The sequence below is a fragment of the Oncorhynchus mykiss genome, chromosome 9 (genome assembly GCF_057628025.1).
Source record: "Oncorhynchus mykiss isolate SJ-2025 chromosome 9, ASM5762802v1, whole genome shotgun sequence".
Classification (NCBI taxonomy): domain Eukaryota; kingdom Metazoa; phylum Chordata; class Actinopteri; order Salmoniformes; family Salmonidae; genus Oncorhynchus; species Oncorhynchus mykiss.
In genome coordinates, this window is record NC_143030.1 from 11,838,092 (window position 1) to 11,858,584 (window position 20,493).

The following is a 20,493-nucleotide window of genomic DNA, read 5'->3' on the forward strand; positions in this document are numbered from 1 at the left end:
TCCCTATACTCTGTTGAGAACTTCTCCTCTCTCCTCCTGCGGAGGACCTCTCTCTCCTCCTCTCCTCCTCTCTCTCCTCCTACCTATACCCTGCTGAGGACCTCTCTCTCCTCCTCCCCTCTCGCTCCTCTTCCCTATACCCTGCTGAAGACCCCTCCTCTCTCTCCTCCTCTCTCTCCTTCTCTCTCTCCTCCTCCCTATACCCTGCGGAGGACCTCTCTCTCCTCCTCTCCTCCTCTCTCTCCTCCTCCCTATACCCTGCTGAGGACCTCGCCTCTTCTCTCTCCTCCCCCCTATACACTGCTGAGGACCTCGCCTCCTCTCTCCTCCTCCCTATACCCTGCTGAGGACCTCTCCTTCTCCTCCTCTCTCCTCTCTCTCCTCTTCCCTATACCCTGCTGAGGACCTCTCCTCCTCTCTCTCCTCCCCTCTAAACCCTGCTGAGGACCTCTCTCTCCTCCTCTCCTCCTCTCTCTCCTCCCTATACCCTGCTGAGGACCTCTCTCTCCTCCTCTCTCTCCTCCTCCCTATACCCTGCTGAGGACCTCTCTCTCCTCTTCTCCTCCTCTCTCCTCCTCCCTATACCCTGCTGAGGACCTCTCCTCATCTCCTCCTCTCTCTCCTCCTCTCTCTCCTCCTCCCTATACCCTGATGAGGACCTCTCCTCTCTCTCCCCCTCCCTATACCCTGATGAGGACCTCTCTCTCCTCCTCTCTCTCCTCCTCCCTATACCCTGCTGAGGACCTCTCTCTCCTCCTCTCCTCCTCTCTCTCCTCCTCCCTATACCCTGCTGAGGACCTCTCCTCATCTCCTCCTCTCTCTCCTCCTCTCCTCCTGTCTCTCCTCCTCCCTATACCCTGCTGAGGATCTCCCATCTCTGTGTTGTTCTGTCACTACTCAGTAAAGGGTAAGATAACACTAACCTGGCTGGACTCTACAATAACACTAATTTCTTCCTTCTCTCTCTCTCTTGTTCTCTTGTTTCTACAGTTCCAAAACTGGTGTCTGTCCCTCCCGCCATCCCTCCCATTTCTCTCTCTCATGAGTCTCACCCCCTCTCTCTATCACTCCCTGTTTCTTTCTCTCTCTTCCCCCTTCTCTCTTCCCTTCCCTCTCTCTCCCTCCCTCCCTCCATCCCCTCTCTCATTCCTAGACAGGAAGTACCTCTGCATATTTCTCTGTGTGGAACAATAACAGTGTGGAACTCTGGGTATTATTTTAAAAGCGTCCCAGTCTTTATCTGCTCCGAACATAGCTTCCTCTCTCTCTCGCTCTCTCTCTCTGTCCCCCCCAACAGTATCCTGCCTAGAGAGGGGGAGGGAAGATGGGGTGGAGGCAGACAGACCAATGACAGAAGCAAGGGAGGGTGAGAAGGGGAGAGAGGGGAGGGACGGTGAGGAAGGGAGGGATGGAGGCTGAGGTTCGTCAGTTGGTTTTTCCTCAATTGGAGTCTAGGTCAGTTGAGATGGACGACACAGAGAGAGAGGGACAGAGTGGACTTTGAACACAGTCTGATTCTGCTACTGGAGGACTACTCATAGGAACAGAACTACTCATAGGAACAGAACTACTCCTAGGCACAGAACTACTCCTAGGAACATAACTACTCTTAGGAACAGAACTACTCTTGGGAACAGAACTACTCCTAGGAACAGAACTACTCTTAGGACCAGAACTACTCATAGGAACAGAACTACTCTTAGGAACAGAACTACTCCTAGGAACAGAACTACTCCTAGGAACAGAACTACTCCTAGGAACAGAACATCGCTCTCTTAATGAGGCCAGCGAACTTGGAAATGAGAAAAGGTGAGAAGAGGGTTGACAACTTCTTAGAGGAACTTATCTCAACAATTTGTATCATCTGTGTTCCTGACTTCTTTTCAACATTGCAGTGGAAGGGTTAAGTTGAAGACTGTACTAAGTAGCCGGATCACCTTGTTTGGGCTAAGCCCATTTTTGTGTGCTGTGTTGGATTGAAGATACTTGGGCGTCTTATAAGGGCTGCTCTCAGACCAGTCTATGGATGAATTAATAGTTGACCCTGACCCAACAGACACTGTTCTAGAATCAGGTGTGTCTAGAGGCATCCTCTGTGTGGAGCCACTCTGGTAAGTTATGGACAGACTCTAGAACAGTCAGAAAGGATTGTATGTTTCCTCTTTTCATCTCTTCTCCAGTCTGTCTTCCATCGGTCTCCCCTCTGTGTACATTTCCTACTTTTACTCCCCTCTGTGTACTAAATTCTACTTTACTCCCCTCTGTGTACATTTCCTACTTTTACTCCCCTCTGTGTACTAAATCCTACTTTACTCCCCTATGTGTACGGAATCCTACTTTACTCCCCTCTGTGTACTAAATTCTACTTTACTTCTCTCTGTGTACTAAATCCTACTTTACTCCCCTATGTGTACTAAATCCTACTTTGCTCCCCTATGTGTACTAAATCCTACTTTACTCCCCTATGTGTACGAAATACTACTTTACTCCCCTCTGTGCACTAAATCCAACTTTACTCCCCTACGTGTACTAAATCCTACTTTACTCCCCTATGTGTACTAAATCCTACTATACTCCCCCCTGTGTACTAAATCCTACTATACTCCCCTATGTGTACTAAATCCTACTATACTCCCCTCTGTGTACTGTGTACTAAATCCTACTATTCTCCCCTCTGTGTACTGTGTACTAAAATCTACTTTACTCCCATATGTGTACTAAATCCTACTATACTCCCATCTGTGTACTAAAGCCTACTTTACTCCCCTATGTGTACTAAATCCTACTATACTCCCCTATGTGTACTAAATCCTACTATACTCCCCTCTGTGTACTGTGTACTAAATCCTACTATTATCCCCTCTGTGTACTGTGTACTAAATCCTACTTTACTCCCATATGTGTACTAAATCCTACTATACTCCCATCTGTGTACTAAATCCTACTTTACTCCGCTATGTGTACTAAATCCTACTATACTCCCCTCTGTGTACTAAATCCTACTATACTCCCCTCTGTGTACTGTGTACTAAATCCTACTATTCTCCCCTCTGTGTACTGTGTACTAAATCCTACTTTACTCCCATATGTGTACTAAATCCTACTATACTCCCATCTGTGTACTAAATCCTACTTTACTCCGCTATGTGTACTAAATCCTACTATACTCCCCTCTGTGTACTGTGTACTAAATCCTACTATACTCCCCTCTGTGTACTGTGTACTAAATCCTACTATTCTCCCCTCTGTGTACTGTGTACTAAATCCTACTATACTCCCCTCTGTGCACTGTGTACTAAAACCTACTTTACTCCCCTCTGCGTACTGTGTACACAAATCTACTTTACTCACCTATGTGTACTGTGTACTAAATTCTACTTTACTCCCCTCTGTGTACTGTGTACTAAATCCTACTTTACTCCCCTCTGTGTACTGTGTACTACTTTACTCCCCTCTGTGTAGGGTGTCTAGTGTCTGTCTAGTTCAGCAGTATCAGTCAGCTGTTTCCCTGTTACACAGTGGTAGTCTGTGTTCAACATCATCTGTTTCCCTGGTACACAGTGGTAGTCTGTGTTCAACATCATCTGTTTCCCTGGTACACAGTGGTAGTCTGTGTTCAACATCAGGTGTTTCCCTGTTAGTCTGTGTTCAACATCAGCTGTTTCCCTGGTACACAGTTAGACATTGTATCTGGATGTGCAGTATTCCCTCCTCCTACCTCTGGTTTCTATCCATTATATTTCTAGATGGATGGTTGCCTGGCTACACGTGATCTTGTTATATTTGGGTCACAGTGAAGCATTCAGCTACTGTAGACTAATTGTATGTCCGAAATGGCAATCTATTCCCTATATAGTGCACTACTTTTGACCAAAGCCACATGCTTCCTCTCTCTCTCACCCCCTAGGGAATAGGGAGTCATTTGGAATGCTCACTGTGCTTATAAATAGGACTCAGGACAGTTTTGTCTTGTGAGGTTGATTTGCTTTCCTGAATGTCTGACTGTGTCCGTCACTGACTGGTTTGTGGTCGCTAATCACGTTAACTGCGGTTTGTTCATCGGGGGGGGGGGGGGGGGGGTAATGTATGTAACAACAGGACTAGGTCAGTGTTCCTCTGTCTTACTGTAACAACAGGACTAGGTCAGTGTTCCTCTGTCTTACTGTCACAACAGGACAGTGTTCCTCTGTCTTACCGTAACAACAGGACTAGGTCAGTGTTCCTCTGTCTTACTGTAACAACAGGTCAGTGTTCCTCTGTCTTACTGTAACAACAGGACTAGGTCAGTGTTCCTCTGTCTTACTGTAACAACAGGACAGTGTTCCTCTGTCTTACTGTAACAACAGGTCAGTGTTCCTCTGTCTTACTGTCACAACAGGACAGTGTTCCTCTGTCTTACCGTAACAACAGGACTAGGTCAGTGTTCCTCTGTCTTACTGTAACAACAGGTCAGTGTTCCTCTGTCTTACTGTAACAACAGGACTAGGTCAGTGTTCCTCTGTCTTACTGTAACAACAGGTCAGTGTTCCTCTGTCTTACTGTAACAACAGGACTAGGTCAGTGTTCCTCTGTCTTACTGTAACAACAGGACTAGGTCAGTGTTCTTCTGTCTTACTGTAACAACAGGTCAGTGTTCCTCTGTGTTACTGTAACAACAGGTCAGTGTTCCTCTGTCTTACTGTAACAACAGGTCAGTGTTCCTCTGTCTTACTGTAACAACAGGACTAGGTCAGTGTTCCTCTGTCTTACTGTAACAACAGGACTAGGTCAGTGTTCCTCTGCCTTACTGTAACAACAGGACTACGTCAGTGTTCCTCTGTCTTACTGTAACAACAGGTCAGTGTTCCTCTGTCTTACTGTAACAACAGGTCAGTGTTCCTCTGTCTTACTGTAACAACAGGACTAGGTCAGTGTTCCTCTGTCTTACTGTAACAACAGGTCAGTGTTCCTCTGTCTTACTGTAACAACAGGTCAGTGTTCCTTTGTCTTACTGTAACAACAGGACTAGGTCAGTGTTCCTCTGTCTTACTGTAACAACAGGTCAGTGTTCCTCTGTCTTACTGTAACAACAGGACTAGGTCAGTGTTCCTCTGTCTTACTGTAACAACAGGTCAGTGTTCCTCTGTCTTACTGTAACAACAGGACTAGGTCAGTGTTCCTCTGTCTTACTGTAACAACAGGTCTAGGTCAGTGTTCCTCTGTCTTACTGTAACAACAGGTCAGTGTTCCTCTGTCTTACTGTAACAACAGGTCAGTGTTCCTCTGTCTTACTGTAACAACAGGACTAGGTCAGTGTTCCTCTGTCTTACTGTCACAACAGGACAGTGTTCCTCTGTCTTACTGTAACAACAGGACTAGGTCAGTGTTCCTCTGTCTTACTGTAACAACAGGTCAGTGTTCCTCTGTCTTACTGTAACAACAGGACTAGGTCAGTGTTCCTCTGTCTTACTGTAACAACAGGTCTAGGTCGGTGTTCCTCTGTCTTACTGTAACAACAGGACTAGGTCAGTGTTCCTCTGTCTTACTGTAACAACAGGTCTAGGTCAGTGTTCCTCTGTCTTACTGTAACAACAGGTCAGTGTTCCTCTGTCTTACTGTAACAACAGGTCAGTGTTCCTCTGTCTTACTGTAACAACAGGTCAGTGTTCCTCTGTCTTACTGTAACAACAGGTCAGTGTTCCTCTGTCTTACTGTAACAATAGGACTAGGTCAGTGTTCCTCTGTCTTACTGTAACAACAGGTCAGTGAATCACAAAGTGATTCTAGTACATTATTTCTCTGAATTATGACTTTTTAATTTAGTGTACTTAATAACTCACTGTTACACTTACTGTACGTATGTTTCACATTTAATCACACCGATTATGATATATATATTTATAGTAATGACAGTTACAACAATACTGACTGAACACTTTTATTTTAACCTAATATTATACATAAATAAAAATAATTTAGTCTCAAATAAATTATGAAACATTCTCAATTTGGTTTAAATAATGCAAAAACACAGTGTTGGAGAAGAAAGTAAAAGTGCAATATGTGCCATGTAAAAAAGCTAACGTTTAAGTTCCTTGCTCAGAACATGAGAACATATGAAAGCTGGTGGTTCAATATTCCCAGTTAAGAAGTTTTAGGTTGTAGTTATTATAGTAATTATGACGTGTCGACTATTTCTCTCTATACCATTTGTATTTCATAACCTTTGACTATTGGATGTTCTTATAGGCACTTTAGTATTGCCAGTCTAATCTCAGGAGTTGATAGGCTTGAAGTCATAAACAGAGCTGTGATCAAGCATTGCTAAGAGCTGCTGGCAAATGCAGTAGTGCTGTTTGAATTAGTGCTTACGAGCCTGCTGCTGCCTACCACCGCTCAGTCAGACTGCTCTATCAAATATTAAATCATAGACGCAATTATAGTATAATAAACAGCCTTATGAGCCTGGTGCTGCCTACCACCGCTCAGTCAGACTGCTCTATCAAATATGAAATCATAGACGCAATTATAGTATAATAAACAGCCTTATGAGCCTGGTGCTGCCTACCACCGCTCAGTCAGACTGCTCTATCAAATATGAAATCATAGACGCAATTATAGTATAATTATCACAGAAATACGAGCCTTTGGTCGTTTATCTATTCTTTCAGTGAAATACGGAACCGATACGTATTTTATCTAACGGGTGGCATCCCTAAGTCTAAATATTGCTGTTACATTGCACAACCTTCAATGTTATGTCATAATTATGTACAATTCTGGCAAATTAGTTCGCAACGAGCCAGGCGGTCCAAACTGTTGCATATACCCTGACTCTGCTTGCACTGAACGCAAAAGAAGTGACACAATATCCCTAGTTAATATTGCCTGCTAACATGAATTTATTTTAACTAAATATCTAGGTTTAATTAAATATACTTCCGTGTATTGATTTAAGATAGGCAAAATATGTTTATGGTTAGGTACATTCGTGCAACGATTGTGCTCTTTCCGCGAAAGAGGCTTTGTTAAATCATCACTCGTTTGGCGTAGTTGAAGTAGGCTGTGATTCGATGATAAATTAACAGGCACCGCATTGATTACAGTCGTATGAATAAGTTTGGGCACCCCTGGCAATTTCCATAATTTCCATGAATGATTTCCAATAATTTGGTGTTTGGATCAGCAATTTCATTTAGATCTATCAAATAAGTGATGGACACAGTAATATTTCAGTAGTGAAATTAGGTTTATTGGATTAACAGAAAATGTGCAATATGCATCAAAACAAAATTAGACCGGTGCATAAATTTGGGCACCCCAATAGAAAAATCACATCAATATTTAGTAGAGCCTCCTTTTGCTAAAATAACAGCCTGTAGACGCTTCCCATAGCCTCTAATGAGTGTCTGGATTCTGGATGAAGTTATTTTGGACCATTCCTCCTTACAAAACATCTCCAGTTCAGTTAGGTTTGATGGTTGCCGAGCATGGACAGCCCGCTTCAAATCATCCCACAGATTCTCAATGATATTCAGGTCTGGGGACTGGGATGGCCATTCCAGAACATTGTACTTGTTCCTCTGCATAAATGCCCGGGTAGATTTTGAGCAGTGTTTTGGGTCGTTGTCTTGTTGAAATATCCAGCCCCGGCGTAACTTCAACTTTGTGACTGATTCTTCAACATTATTCCCAAGAATCTGCTGATATTGAGTGGAATCCATGCGACCCTCAACTTTAACAAGATTCCCAGTACCGTCACTGGCCACACAGCCCCACAGCATGATGGAACCCCCACCAAACTTTACTGTGGGCAGCAAGTGTTTTTCATGGAACGCTGTGTTATTTTGCCGCCATCCCTTGTTATGACCAAATAACTCAATCTTTGTTTCATCAGTCCACAGCACCTTATTCCAAAATGAAGCTGGCTTGTCCAAATGTGCGTTTGCATACCTCAAGCGACTCTGTTTGTGGCGTGTGTGCAGAAAAGGCTTCTTCCGCATCACTCTCCCATACAGCTTCTCCTTGTGCAAAGTGCGCTGAATTGTTGAACGATGCACAGTGACACCATCTGAAGCAAGATGATGTTGTAGGTCTTTGGAGGTGGTCTGTGGGCTGTTTTTGACCGTTCTCACCATCCTTTGCCTCTCCGATATTTTACTTGGCCAGCCACTTCTGGCCTTAACAAGAACTGTGCCCGTGGTCTTCCATTTCCTCACTATGTTCCTCACAGTGGACACTGACAGCTTAAATCTCAACGATAGCTTTTTGTAGCCTTCCTCTAAACCATCATGTTGAACAATCTTTGTTTTCAGGTCATTTGAGAGTTGTTTTGAGGCCCCCATGTTGCCACTCTTCAGAGGAGAGTCAAAGAGAACAACAACTTGCAATTGGCCACCTTAAATACCTTTTCTCATGATTGGATGCACTTGTCTATGAAGTTGAAGGCTTAATGAGCTCACCAAACCAATTGTGTGTTCCAATTAATCAGTGCTAAGTAGTTACAGGTATTCAAATCAGCAGAATGACAAGGGTGCCCACATTTTTGCATAGCCTATTTTTCATATCTGATTTAATTTCATACAACTTAATATTGCTACACTAAAAATCTTTGTCTGGACAAAACCCCAGTACTCAGCTTTTATTAGGAAATGAATGGCATGCCACTGTGATCATTTTCTGTGACGACAGAGTAAATTATTATGCAGCCTCAGAGGGGTGGCCAAACTTTTTCATACGACTGTATATGCAACGCAGGACAAGCTAGTTAACCTAGTAATATCATCAACCATGTGTAGTTAACTAGTGATTATGTGAAGATTGATTGTTTTTATAAGATACGTTTAATGCTAGCTAGCACCTTACCTTGGCTCCTTGCTGCACTCGCGTAACAGGGGGTCAGCCTGCCGCACAGTGTCCTCGTGGAATGCAATGTAATCAGCCATAATCAGTGTCCAAAAATGCCAATTACCGATTGTTATGAAAACTTGAAATCGACCCTACTTAATCGTCCCTAATTAATCAGCCATGCCGATTACTCAGTCGACCTCTAATATATACATCTCCAGATATCTCTCTTCCTCAGTAGCCAGATATCTCTCTTTTTCAGTAGCCAGATATCTCTCTTCTTCAGTAGCCAGATATCTCTCTTCCTCAGTAGCCAGATATCTCTCTTCTTCAGTAGCCAGATATCTCTCTTCTTCAGTAGCCAGATATCTCTCTTCTTCAGTAGCCAGATATCTCTCTTCTTCAGTAGCCAGATATCTCTCTTCCTCAGTAGCCAGATATCTCTCTTCCTCAGTAGCCAGATATCTCTCTTCTTCAGTAGCCAGATATCTCTCTTCCTCAGTATCCAGATATCTCTCTTCCTCAGTAGCCAGATATCTCTCTTCCTCAGTAGCCAAATATCTCTCTTCTTCAGTATCCAGATATCTCTCTTCCTCAGTAGCAGATATCTTTCTTCTTCAGTAGCCAGATACCTCTCTTCTTCAGTAGCCAGATATCTCTCTTCCTCAGTAGCCAAATATCTCTCTTCTTCAGTATCCAGATATCTCTCTTCCTCAGTAGCAGATATCTTTCTTCTTCAGTAGCCAGATATCTCTCTTCTTCAGTAGCCAGATATCTCTCTTCTTCAGTAGCCAGATATCTCTCTTCCTCAGTAGCCAAATATCTCTCTTCTTCAGTATCCAGATATCTCTCTTCCTCAGTAGCAGATATCTTTCTTCTTCAGTAGCCAGATATCTTTCTTCTTCAGTAGCCAGATATCTCTCTTCTTCAGTAGCCAGATATCTTTCTTCTTCAGTAGCCAGATATCTTTCTTCTTCAGTAGCCAGATATCTTTCTTCTTCAGTAGCCAGATATCTTTCTTCTTCAGTAGCCAGATATCTCTCTTCTTCAGTAGCCAGATATCTTTCTTCTTCAGTAGCCAGATATCTTTCTTCTTCAGTAGCCAGATATCTTTCTTCTTCAGTAGCCAGATATCTCTCTTCTTCAATAGCCAGATGTCGCTCTCTTCTTCAGAAGCCAGATATCTCGCTGTTCTTCATGAGACAGATATCTTTCTTCTTCAATAGCCAGATAACTCGCTCTTCTTCAGTAGCCAGATGTCGCTCTCTTCTTCAGAAGCCAGATATCTCTCTTCTTCAGTAGCCAGATATCTTTCTTCTTCAGTAGCCAGATATCTCTCTTCTTCAGTAGCCAGATATCTTTCTTCTTCAGTAGCCAGATATCTCTCTTCTTCAGTAGCCAGATATCTTTCTTCTTCAGTAGCCAGATATCTCTCTTCTTCAGTAGCCAGATATCTTTCTTCTTCAGAAGCCAGATATCTCTCTTCTTCAGTAGCCAGATATCTCTCTTCTTCAGTAGCCAGATATCTCTCTTCTTCAGAAGCCAGATATCTTTCTTCTTCAGTAGCCAGATATCTCTCTTCTTCAGTAGCCAGATATCTCTCTTCTTCAGTAGCCAGATATCTCTCTTCCTCAGTAGCAGATATCTCTCTTCTTCAGTAGCCAGATATCCTGCTCTTCTTCAATAGCCAGATGTCGCTCTCTTCTTCAGAAGCCAGATATCTCGCTGTTCTTCATGAGACAGATATCTTTATCTTCTTCAGTAGCCAGACATCTCGCTCTTCTTCAGTAGCCAGATATCTCTCTCTTCCTCAGTTGACAGATTTGTAAATTATTTTTGTTAATGTATTACTTAGTGTTTGTTTCACAACTGTAGTTTAACAGATCACATTCTAAGTACAGTATATCTCTAAATCCAGTATAGGCCAGTTTCCCAGACACAGATTTAGTCTAAAAAGCTCAATTTAAAAACCCTACATCTAAAAATAGCTCTTTTTTTCCTAATTCCTTTCTCTATTAACTTCTTCAATCATTCCAGACCTAATCTGGGCTCCTTTAACAGTCCTGGGAAAAAAACTAATCTTGGATCCATTGTTAGTCCTGGAATAGAAAATAATAGTGTTTGTTCTATACGGTCTGGGAACTTCCAGAATCTCTTTCCATAATTCCGGAACCATTCCCAAGGGTTCCTGGTTCTGACTCTGAGGGACATTTTCAGGGAAGCGACAATCATCCTGGCGCGCGCACACACACACAACCATCCTGAGAGAAATCCAAAATGAACGTTTTTTAGGAACTACTGTGTTTACTTTAAAAATGGCTTTCAATTATATTGGACATTAACATAATTATTCCCAAAGTGTTGCGACTTCTGTCCTTGCCAGGTCCCACATTCTTCCTCCGTCAGGGTTCTTCTCCCTCTGACGTATTCCCAGAATTCTGTGTTTTAGTGTGTTTTCACCACCGGTCGGCATTCTCTCTCCTGAGAGGAGAACGTTTGCAAGTTATTCCGGGAGGTTATTCTGAAGTTATTAATAGCAGAAATAATAATGGGCTATTCATGAGCGGGAACCTCCCGGGAACTCAGTGGTGTTTGTTCCAGGCTCCTACCTAGCGTGCACGTGAAACACTGTGCACGTGAAACACATGGGCCGGCTGGGCAGGGCTTTATATATATAGTCTACTACACTCCAGGGATTATTATGATTGTCATTATTATTATTATTATTATTATGATGATGATGATTATTATAATCATTATTATTATCATTATTATTATTATCATTATTATGATCATTATTATTATGATCATTATTATTATCATTATTATTATTATTATCATTATTATTATCATTATTATTATGATCATTATTATTATCATTATTATTATTATCATTATTATTATTATGATCATTATTATTATTATCATTATCATCATCAGTATTATCATTATTATTATCATTATTATTATGATCCTTATTATTATTATCATTATTATTACGATCATTATTATTATCATCATTATCATTATCATCATTATTATCATTATTATTATTATCATTATTATTATTATCGTTATTATTATGATCCTTATTATTATTAGCATTATTATTATGATCATTATTATTATTATCATCATCATTATTATCATTAGTATTATCATCATCATCATATTATTATCATCATCATTATTATTATTATTATTATCATCATCATATTATTATTATCATTCTTATTATTATTATTGTTATTATCATTATAATTATTATAATTATTATTAATATTATAATTATTATTAATATAATCATTGTTATTATTATAATAATGATTATTATTTGTACTATTATTGTGCTTATGATTATGATGATGATGATGATTATTATTTTTAGGGAATATGTGTGGGAGCAGCAGGATAACTGGGCCTACGTTTGAAAGCTCTGAATGATTTACTTTTTACTCCTGTGTGTCTGACTTGTTTTTCAAGGTGTTCAGTATATTGTTTGTGCATACTGTCTGTGTGCATTATAATAATAATAATTATAATATACACTCTCCCTCACCAGTGTGTGTTCTCTCTCTCTGTCTCTCTGTCTCTCTGTCTCTCTCTCTGTCTCTCTGTCTCTCTGTCTCTCTGTTTCTCTGTCTCTCTCTCTGTCTCTCTGTTTATCTGTCTCTCTCTCTCTGTCTCTCTGTTTCTTTGTCTCTCTCTCTCTCTCTCTCTCTCTCTCTCCAGACGCAGTACACCTGTGATCAGGCCTCACTCCTGGCATCTGACCAGGCTGTCATCATCAGAGTCCTCCCCCAGTTCTACCCCTCTCCCCGCTCTCCGTGCCGACACCCTCCCCCCTCCTCCCCCCCCTGCCCCCCCCTCTGCCATGCAGCTCCACCCTGGGCCCTACACACTACCCTGGCACTCGACAGCAGACACCAGGTATCACCCAGACAGACATGTACACACACACATCTGTACATACTGAGTACAACAGGTGTCTACTGTAGCTGTATGCAGACAGACATTCATTAAGCAGAAATGTGTCCTATTAAACAGTCAGAGGCTATAATCCTTTAAACAGCTATTACTGGACAGGATTGTGTTGTTGTGGGTGCACGTGCCTATCTGTACTGTGCGTATAAGGGTGTTTGGGTACACACAGTCCTGTGGGAGTGTATTGTTGGGTAGGCCAGACCAGGGGAATTTTGTTCTGTGACGCGTTTCCAAAGATTAACACACACACACAGACAGACGGACAGACAGACGGACGGACAGACAGACAGACAGACAGACAGACAGACAGACAGACGATCGATCGATTCACACATTCCTCTCTGACTGATCATTGACTTAAAGGACCTCCAAAGACTTCTGTCTATTCCCTTGGTCCAAAGTAGTGCACTATATAGGGAATAACGTGCTTCCCTCACGGCACCCTATTCCCTACATAGTGCACTACTTTTGCTGAAAATACCCTAATGGCACACAGCCTATTCCCGAACAACAGCAGGGATACTTTTCAGACAGACGTTGATTCAGACATTACTCACCGGCTGATTATCCAGACTATCAAAATGGCTGATCACATTACTGAGCCTGACCGAGGCGAACTGACCGAGGCTGTCCTGGGCTGTACTGGGCTGTCCCGGGCTGTCCTGGGCTGTACTGGGCTGTCTTGAGCTGTCCTGAGCTGTCCTGGGCTGTCCTGAGCTGTCCTGGGCTGTCCCGGGCTGTCCTGGGCTGTACTGGGCTGTCCTGGGCTGTCCTGGGCTGTACTGGGCTGTCCTGAGCTGTCCTGAGCTGTCCTGGGCTGTCCTGGGCTGTCCTGAGCTGTCCTGGGCTGTCCTGGGCTGTCCTGGGCTGTCCTGAGCGCTGTCCTGAGCGCTGTCCTGAGCTGTACTGGGCTGTCCTGAGCTGTCCTGAGCTGTCCTGGGCTGTCCTGGGCTGGGCTGAGCTGTCCTGAGCTGTACTGGGCTGTGACCACACACACACACACACACACACACACACACACACACACACACACTCATACACACACACACACACACACACACACACACACACACACACACACACACACACACACACACACACACACACACACACACACACAGCGGTTCCTCTTTGATAACTATCAATGGTGTAATTCACTACAATTACCTCTAATTGTTTTAACAGGTTTAGATAGGCCAGTGTTTATGTTTCTCCCCCCCCACACGCACACAGCTAATGCTAACACACACACACACACACACACACACACACACACACACATACACACACACACACAGCTAATGCTTTTAACTGGCATAATAGATAGGCTGGAGCTTACATAAAGCTGTAGTCGCTTGGTGCTGCAATTCCAAAAGTTGTTCAGGCCTGTCCTTGCCCTTTTTACCCCCCCCCCCCCCCCCCCCCCCCCACACACACACAGACACATTCTCTTGGTATAACAGGACAGGGTGACTCCCAGAACATGTGGACAAAGAGAGGAAGACTGTTAATAAATGGAATGCCCGTGTGTGTCTTCCTTTCGTACTTTCTGACAAAAGTTCCAGAACGCCATCTTATGTAGACTATATTATTGACTTTCTCACAGACTCCTCTTAGGTGATGGCATTAAGTGTGTGTGTGTGTGTGTGTGTGTTGTGACTATCTAGGGAAAGGGGGATACCTAGTGCAACTGAATGCATCTTCCACATTTAACCCGACCTCTTTGAGTCAGAGAGGTGCGGAGGGCTGCTTTAATCAACGTCCACATCATCGGTGTCCGAGGAGAAGTTGTGGTTTGGGGGTTAACTGGGGCAGAACGGCAGATTTGTTCACCTTGCCAGCTCGGGGATTCGAACCAGCAACCTTTCGGTTACTTAACCGCTAAGCTACCTACCTCCCCTAAACTGAGCTGTGAGCATTTTTTTGTGAACGTGTATGCGTGTTTCTGTTTATGTGTCTGTGTGTGTATGCGTGTGTCTGTGTGTGTGTGTGTGTGTGTGTGTTTGTGTGTGTGTGTGTGTGTGTCTGTGTGTCTGTGTGTGTGCAGTGCGGCTGTTTGTGTATCTGTGTGTGTGTCTGTGTCTGTGTGTGTGTCTGTGTGTGTGTGTGTCTGTGTCTGTGTGTGTGCAGTGCGGCTGTTTGTGTGTCTGTGTGTGTATGCGTGTGTCTGTGTGTGTGTGTGTCTGTGTTTGTTTGTGTGTATGCGTGTGTCTTGTGTGTGTGTGTGTGTCTGTGTGTGTGTGTGTACAGTGCGGCTGTTTGTGTGTCCACTCTGATTCAGAGTTGGTATTCCTGTCATGTTCCTCATCATTCCCTGATGGAGTGTTCATGAGGGAGGGGATGTCATTTCCCCTGGTTACCACCTAATTTCCTGTCTCTCTCTACCGCGACGCAGCAGAAATCCCTGACTGCTTAAAGAGGCTACCATTCAAATCTTCTCTTCCTTCTTTTCCTACCTTAAAATGTTTCAAACCATGTGTGGAATACAGTAAGGCAGAAAAACCATGTGTGGAATACAGTAAGGCAGATTAACCGTGTGTGGAATACAGTAAGACAGATTAACCGTGTGTGGAATACAGTAAAGCAGATTAACCATGTGTGGAATACAGTAAGGCAGACTAACCATGTGTGGAATACAGTAAGGCAGATTAACCGTGTGTGGAATACAGTAAGGCAGATTAACCGTGTGTGGAATACAGTAAGGCAGATTAACCATGTGTGGAATACAGTAAGGCAGACTAACCATGTGTGGAATACAGTAAGGCAGATTAACCATGTGTGGAATACAGTAAGGCAGATTAACCATGTGTGGAATACAGTAAAGCAGACAAACCATGTGTGGAATACAGTAAAGCAGACAAACCATGTGTGGAATACAGTAAGGCAGAAAAACCATGTGTGGAATACAGTAAAGCAGATTAACCATGTGTGGAATACAGTAAGGCAGATTAACCATGTGTGGAATACAGTAAGGCAGACTAACCATGTGTGGAATACAGTAAGGCAGATTAACCATGTGTGGAATACAGTAAGGCAGACAAACCATGTGTGGAATACAGTAAAGCAGATTAACCATGTGTGGAATACAGTAAAGCAGATTAACCATGTGTGGAATACAGTAAGGCAGAACAACCATGTGTGGAATACAGTAAAGCAGATTAACCATGTGTGGAATACAGCAAAGCAGATTAACCATGTGTGGAATACAGTAAGGCAGACCAACCATGTGTGGAATACAGTAAGGCAGATAAAACTCACTGGAAGATTTAGTGCAACTAGGATTCTATTTCAAAGAGACCAGGTTTAGAGGGTAACATTCCTCCCTCTCTACCCCTCCCTCTCCCCCTCCCCTCCCCTCCCTCCCTTGCTCCCTCTTCCCCTCCCTCTCTCTTGCTCCCTCTCCCCCTCTCTCCACCTCTCTCTCACCCTCCCTCTCCCCCTCTCTCCACCTCTCTCTCCCCCTCCCTCTACACAGTGATCTGTCTATCCAGTGGAATCAGCTCTCCAGACACTACTCCACAGACCACAGCAGTTCTTTAGGTTTGATTTGATTTGAACACAATCTAACCACACATGCGTTTACAATAATAGAGGATAATGTTTAACATCGGATTTACATTATGATCCTTGTTTTAGGTAGCATGGAGAGCCTGGAGCCTCCTAGCAGCCAAGTGTACTACGATTCCCAGAATTCACCAGTGGACCCTGCCATCTTCAACAACAAGAGGGACTACAATTCCCCTGTTGACCCCGGCATCTTCAACAACAAGAGAGACTACAATTCCCAGAATTCCACAGTGGACCCTGCCATCTTTAACAACAAGAGAGACTACGATTCTCAGAATTCCCCAGTGGACCCTGTCATCTTCAACAACAAGAGAGACTACGATTCCCAGAATTCCCCTGTCGACCCTGTCATCTTCAACAACAAGAGAGACTCTGCCTATAGTTCTTTTTCAGCTAGTTCTAATACGTCTGACTATACTGTCTCACTGAGGCCTGGTGAAGCCTGTTCCATGGACAATATCCTCCAGAGCCTGGGGCCAGGGGGGCCCACCAGCCAGGGGTATGCCTGCGGCGATGCACCGTCCCTGGGGAGGGAGTCAGGCGAGCCCCAAGATGAGACCAGGACCTCTGCCTTACTAAAGTCTGGGTCGCTGACCAGACCAAGAGTGAGGCGGCCAGAAGTGAAGGAAAGACCATCTTCATACTGTTATGAGGACGAGAGGAGGAAGGGAGAAGGGGAGATGGGTGGAGGAGAAGGGGAAAGGGAGGTTTCGAGTCCCCCCCAGCCACCGACCAGGAAGGACAGTTTCAGGGCCACCCGGGGTTGCTCCGGGGTCACAGATGTCAAAGTACAACGATGCATCCCTGACCCCGTCGGAATTCCCAGCCTCTCCCATTGCTATGCCGAAGACGATGACGACAATCTTCTGAACATTCCGGGCGTTCCGGGCAACAACGGCTATCCTGCTACTAGTGAGACGTCAAAGACTGAGGGAAACAGAAATGGAAACAGGGTTGGGAATTTCAAAGGTGATTCCTTAGAGCAGTACTACACCCTCATCTCCAAGAAAAAAAGTTCCCGTAAGGACAGCAACTCAGTGATCCAGAATAGCCACCCAGACCCCCTTTCCCCCCTCCTCCCTGCTTCAGAGATAAGCTCCACTTCTCCCATTTCAAGCCCCGGCCCTCCTGACACCTCCATAGATCCAGAACCCTTAGGGGAGCCCAGCCACCTCCTCCCCCAGAACAAGCACTCCTCATTAGGTCTCTACAGACACAGCGCCCCAGAGAAACTCTTGTCCCAGCTACGTCTCCTAGAGTTCTCCAGCGACCCCTCAGACCCTTCAGACCGTAGCTCCGCCTCCCCCTCCAGCTCCCAGTGGTCTCATTCCCCCTTTCACCCCACCAGAGAGAACCTATCTGAGGATCTAGGTAGTAACAACGCCCCTGTCCAACTCCAGCAGAACCAGGGGAAATGGGGAGAGGGTGCTGGAGGAGGAGGGAGTCGCTGCTCTTCCCCAGGATTGGTGAACATCGATGGGGTTAGAGAGGCAAGGGAGATGGGATTGGTGGTAGGGGGGGCTGCTGCTACTCTCCTCTCTCCCATCCAGCTCCAACACCCCTGGGCTAGGTCATTGAGTGTACCAGGGTCAGAGAAGCCTTCTGGAGGCTGTAACCAGGGAGGAGTGAGCTCTGAGCGGGTACGGAAGACAGACTTTGGGCCTCTCAGTGCTGCAGCAAGTGTGGATAGCCTAATTGAGGAGAATCTGAGAGGAGGAGGAAGAGAAGAAAGAAGAGGAGAAAGAGAGGATGATGATGATGGAGAGGTGCTGATGAAGAAACCCAGGAGTCACCGTTCGTCCCGGTCACGCCGCCGCAGCGAACGCTTCGCCACCAACCTCCGAAATGAGATCCAGCGCAAGAAAGCTCAGCTGTCGAAAAGCAAAGGCCCAGGAGGTTTGCTCTACGGCGGGGAGACGGTCGAGGAAGAAGAAGGTCCTGACCTGGAGGACCTCCAGAGGGAAGAGGCTGACGATCTCAAGGAAAGGTGCTCCCAGGAAAGGTGCTCCGAAGGCAGGTACACCTCGTCGGATGACAGCCGATCAGCTCCAGCCCCTGGAAGTCTATTGGCCTCTACTTCCACACCCCAGCTCTACCAGCTGTCCCCAACCCCAGTTTCAGCTCTGCAACCCCTCCGGGATGAAGATCCTGAACCACCAGAGGACAAAGACCAAGCGTCAGACCCATCCAGGACCACCCAGAGGTTGATTCCAGCCATGCCCAGCTGCGATGTGGGAACCCAGGTGGTGGAGGAGCAAGATCCAGCTGGGTTGGCTCGTCGATGGAGGTGGACGCCCGAACACCATCTCCAACTGGAAATGGACACCGACCGTCAGGGCGAGAGGGTTACAGGGGCCCTGGGGTTATCAGGACGAGGAAGAGCAACCTCCTCCTCTTCCTCCACCACCACTCGTTCTTCTCGTACGGAGGAGTGCGATGTTCTTCCTTTCGCGGATCGTTGTAAGTTCTTTGAGGAGACCAGTAGGAGTATGTCTGTGTGGAATCTACCAGGCCTGACGAGTCGAAGACAGAGGCCAGATAGACACGGGAGGCAGCCTCATCCATCCACGCTGGAGAACCAGGGAGGGGGCTACGGACAGGGAAAAGCCCAGCGGAGGTACTCGTACCAGGGGGGAATCCAGAAGGAAAGTCCCCTATCGATTACAACCATGGAGACCCGGAGGGGGAGAGAAAAGGAGAGGGAGAGAGAGAAGGAGGGGGAGAGAGCGAAAGAGAGGGAGAGAGAGAAGGAGAGGGAGAGAGAGAAGGAGGGGGAGAGAGCGAAAGAGAGGGAGAGAGAGAAGGAGAGGGAGAGAGCGAAAGAGAGGGAGAGAGAGAAGGAGAGGGAGAGAGAAAAGGAGAGGGAGAGAGAAAAGGAGAGGGAGAGAGAAAAGGAGAGGGAGTGGGAAAGAGCGAAGAAAAGGGAGGACAGAGCAAGAGAGAGGGAGATGGCGCTTGAAAGGGAGAGAGAGCGGGAGAGAGAGGAGCAGAGACTATGCGAAGAGAAGGCTAGACTGAGAGAGAGGGAGAGAGAAAGAGAGAAGGAGATTGAGCTGGCGAGGGAATGTGAGAGGGAGATAGAGAGACAAGGAGAGAGGGAGAGAGAGTCACTCAGTACAGCTCGGGACCTCTACAACACTCGGACTCAGCCCCAGGCATACCAGAAGAACCAGACCCACTCCTGCCCCCATCTCCAAGCCCAGATAGAGGCCCCTCATTCAGCCTTCCACCCTGTCAACACCCCTCTCCTACAGGACAACCAGGCTCCACATCAGGGGTACCTACAATATGGCTACACACCAACAGAGGCAAGTATAGGCTACTGTTATAGAGAACATAGACAGTATCTTCTACAGTTTTTGAAGATGCCCAACACTATTAAATGGATCCAGATGTGAATGAGGATGTAATGTGTTGTAGATTGCTTAGCCTTGGCTGATACATGAGGATATGAAGACACACACACACTGGGGTTTTTATTTATTTTATCAACTGATTTCAGTCTTTGAGATGGGAACTGAATCTATAAGCCTTTTATTATTCAGCAGATGTTAAGAAACCCTTTATAACATATCATCTCCTCTATAGTCTGGATGAAATAGCTGCTCTCCTCCTCTATAGTCTGGATGAAATAGCTGCTCTCCTCTATAGTCTGGATGAAATAGATGCTCTCCTCTATAGTCTGGATGAAATAGCTGCTCTCCTCTATAGTCTGGATGAAATAGATGCTCTCCTCCTCTATAGTCTGGATGAAATAGCTGCTCTCCTCTATAGTCTGGATGAAATAGATGCTCTCCTCCTCTATAGTCTGGATGAAATAGCTGCTCTCCTCTATAGTCTGGATGAAATAGCTGCTCTCCTCCTCTATAGTCTGGATGAAATAGCTGCTCTCCTCCTCTATAGTCTGGATGAAATAGCTGCTCTCCTCCTCTATAGTCTGGATGAAATAGCTGCTCTCCTCCTCTATAGTCTGGGTGAAATGGCTGCTCTCCTCCTCTATAGTCTGGATGAAATAGCTGCTCTCCTCTATAGTCTGGATGAAATAGCTACTCCTCCTCTTTAGTCTGGATGAAATAGCTGCTCTCCTCTATAGTCTGGATGAAATAGCTGCTCTCC

The 20,493-nt window shown here is 45.0% G+C and overlaps 1 protein-coding gene across 7 annotated transcripts in view; it reads left to right on the forward strand.

Moving 5' to 3' along the window:
- LOC110532907 (protein Shroom4) overlaps nucleotides 1-20,493 on the forward strand; it is a 100,423-nt gene that overhangs the window by 54,730 nt on the left and 25,200 nt on the right. For 3 of the 7 annotated variants that reach the window (XM_090183461.1, XM_090183460.1, XM_090183463.1), the window contains 3 exons: nucleotides 12,559-12,756; nucleotides 16,286-16,350; nucleotides 16,447-19,685. In XM_090183461.1, the coding sequence (XP_090039587.1) occupies nucleotides 12,559-12,756; nucleotides 16,286-16,350; nucleotides 16,447-19,685 (3,502 nt within the window). Of the gene's footprint in view, nucleotides 1-1,352; nucleotides 1,810-12,558; nucleotides 12,757-16,285; nucleotides 16,351-16,446; nucleotides 19,686-20,493 lie in introns of those variants that run through there. The other 4 variants (XM_090183466.1, XM_090183464.1, XM_090183462.1 and 1 more) reach the window with 3 other exon arrangements.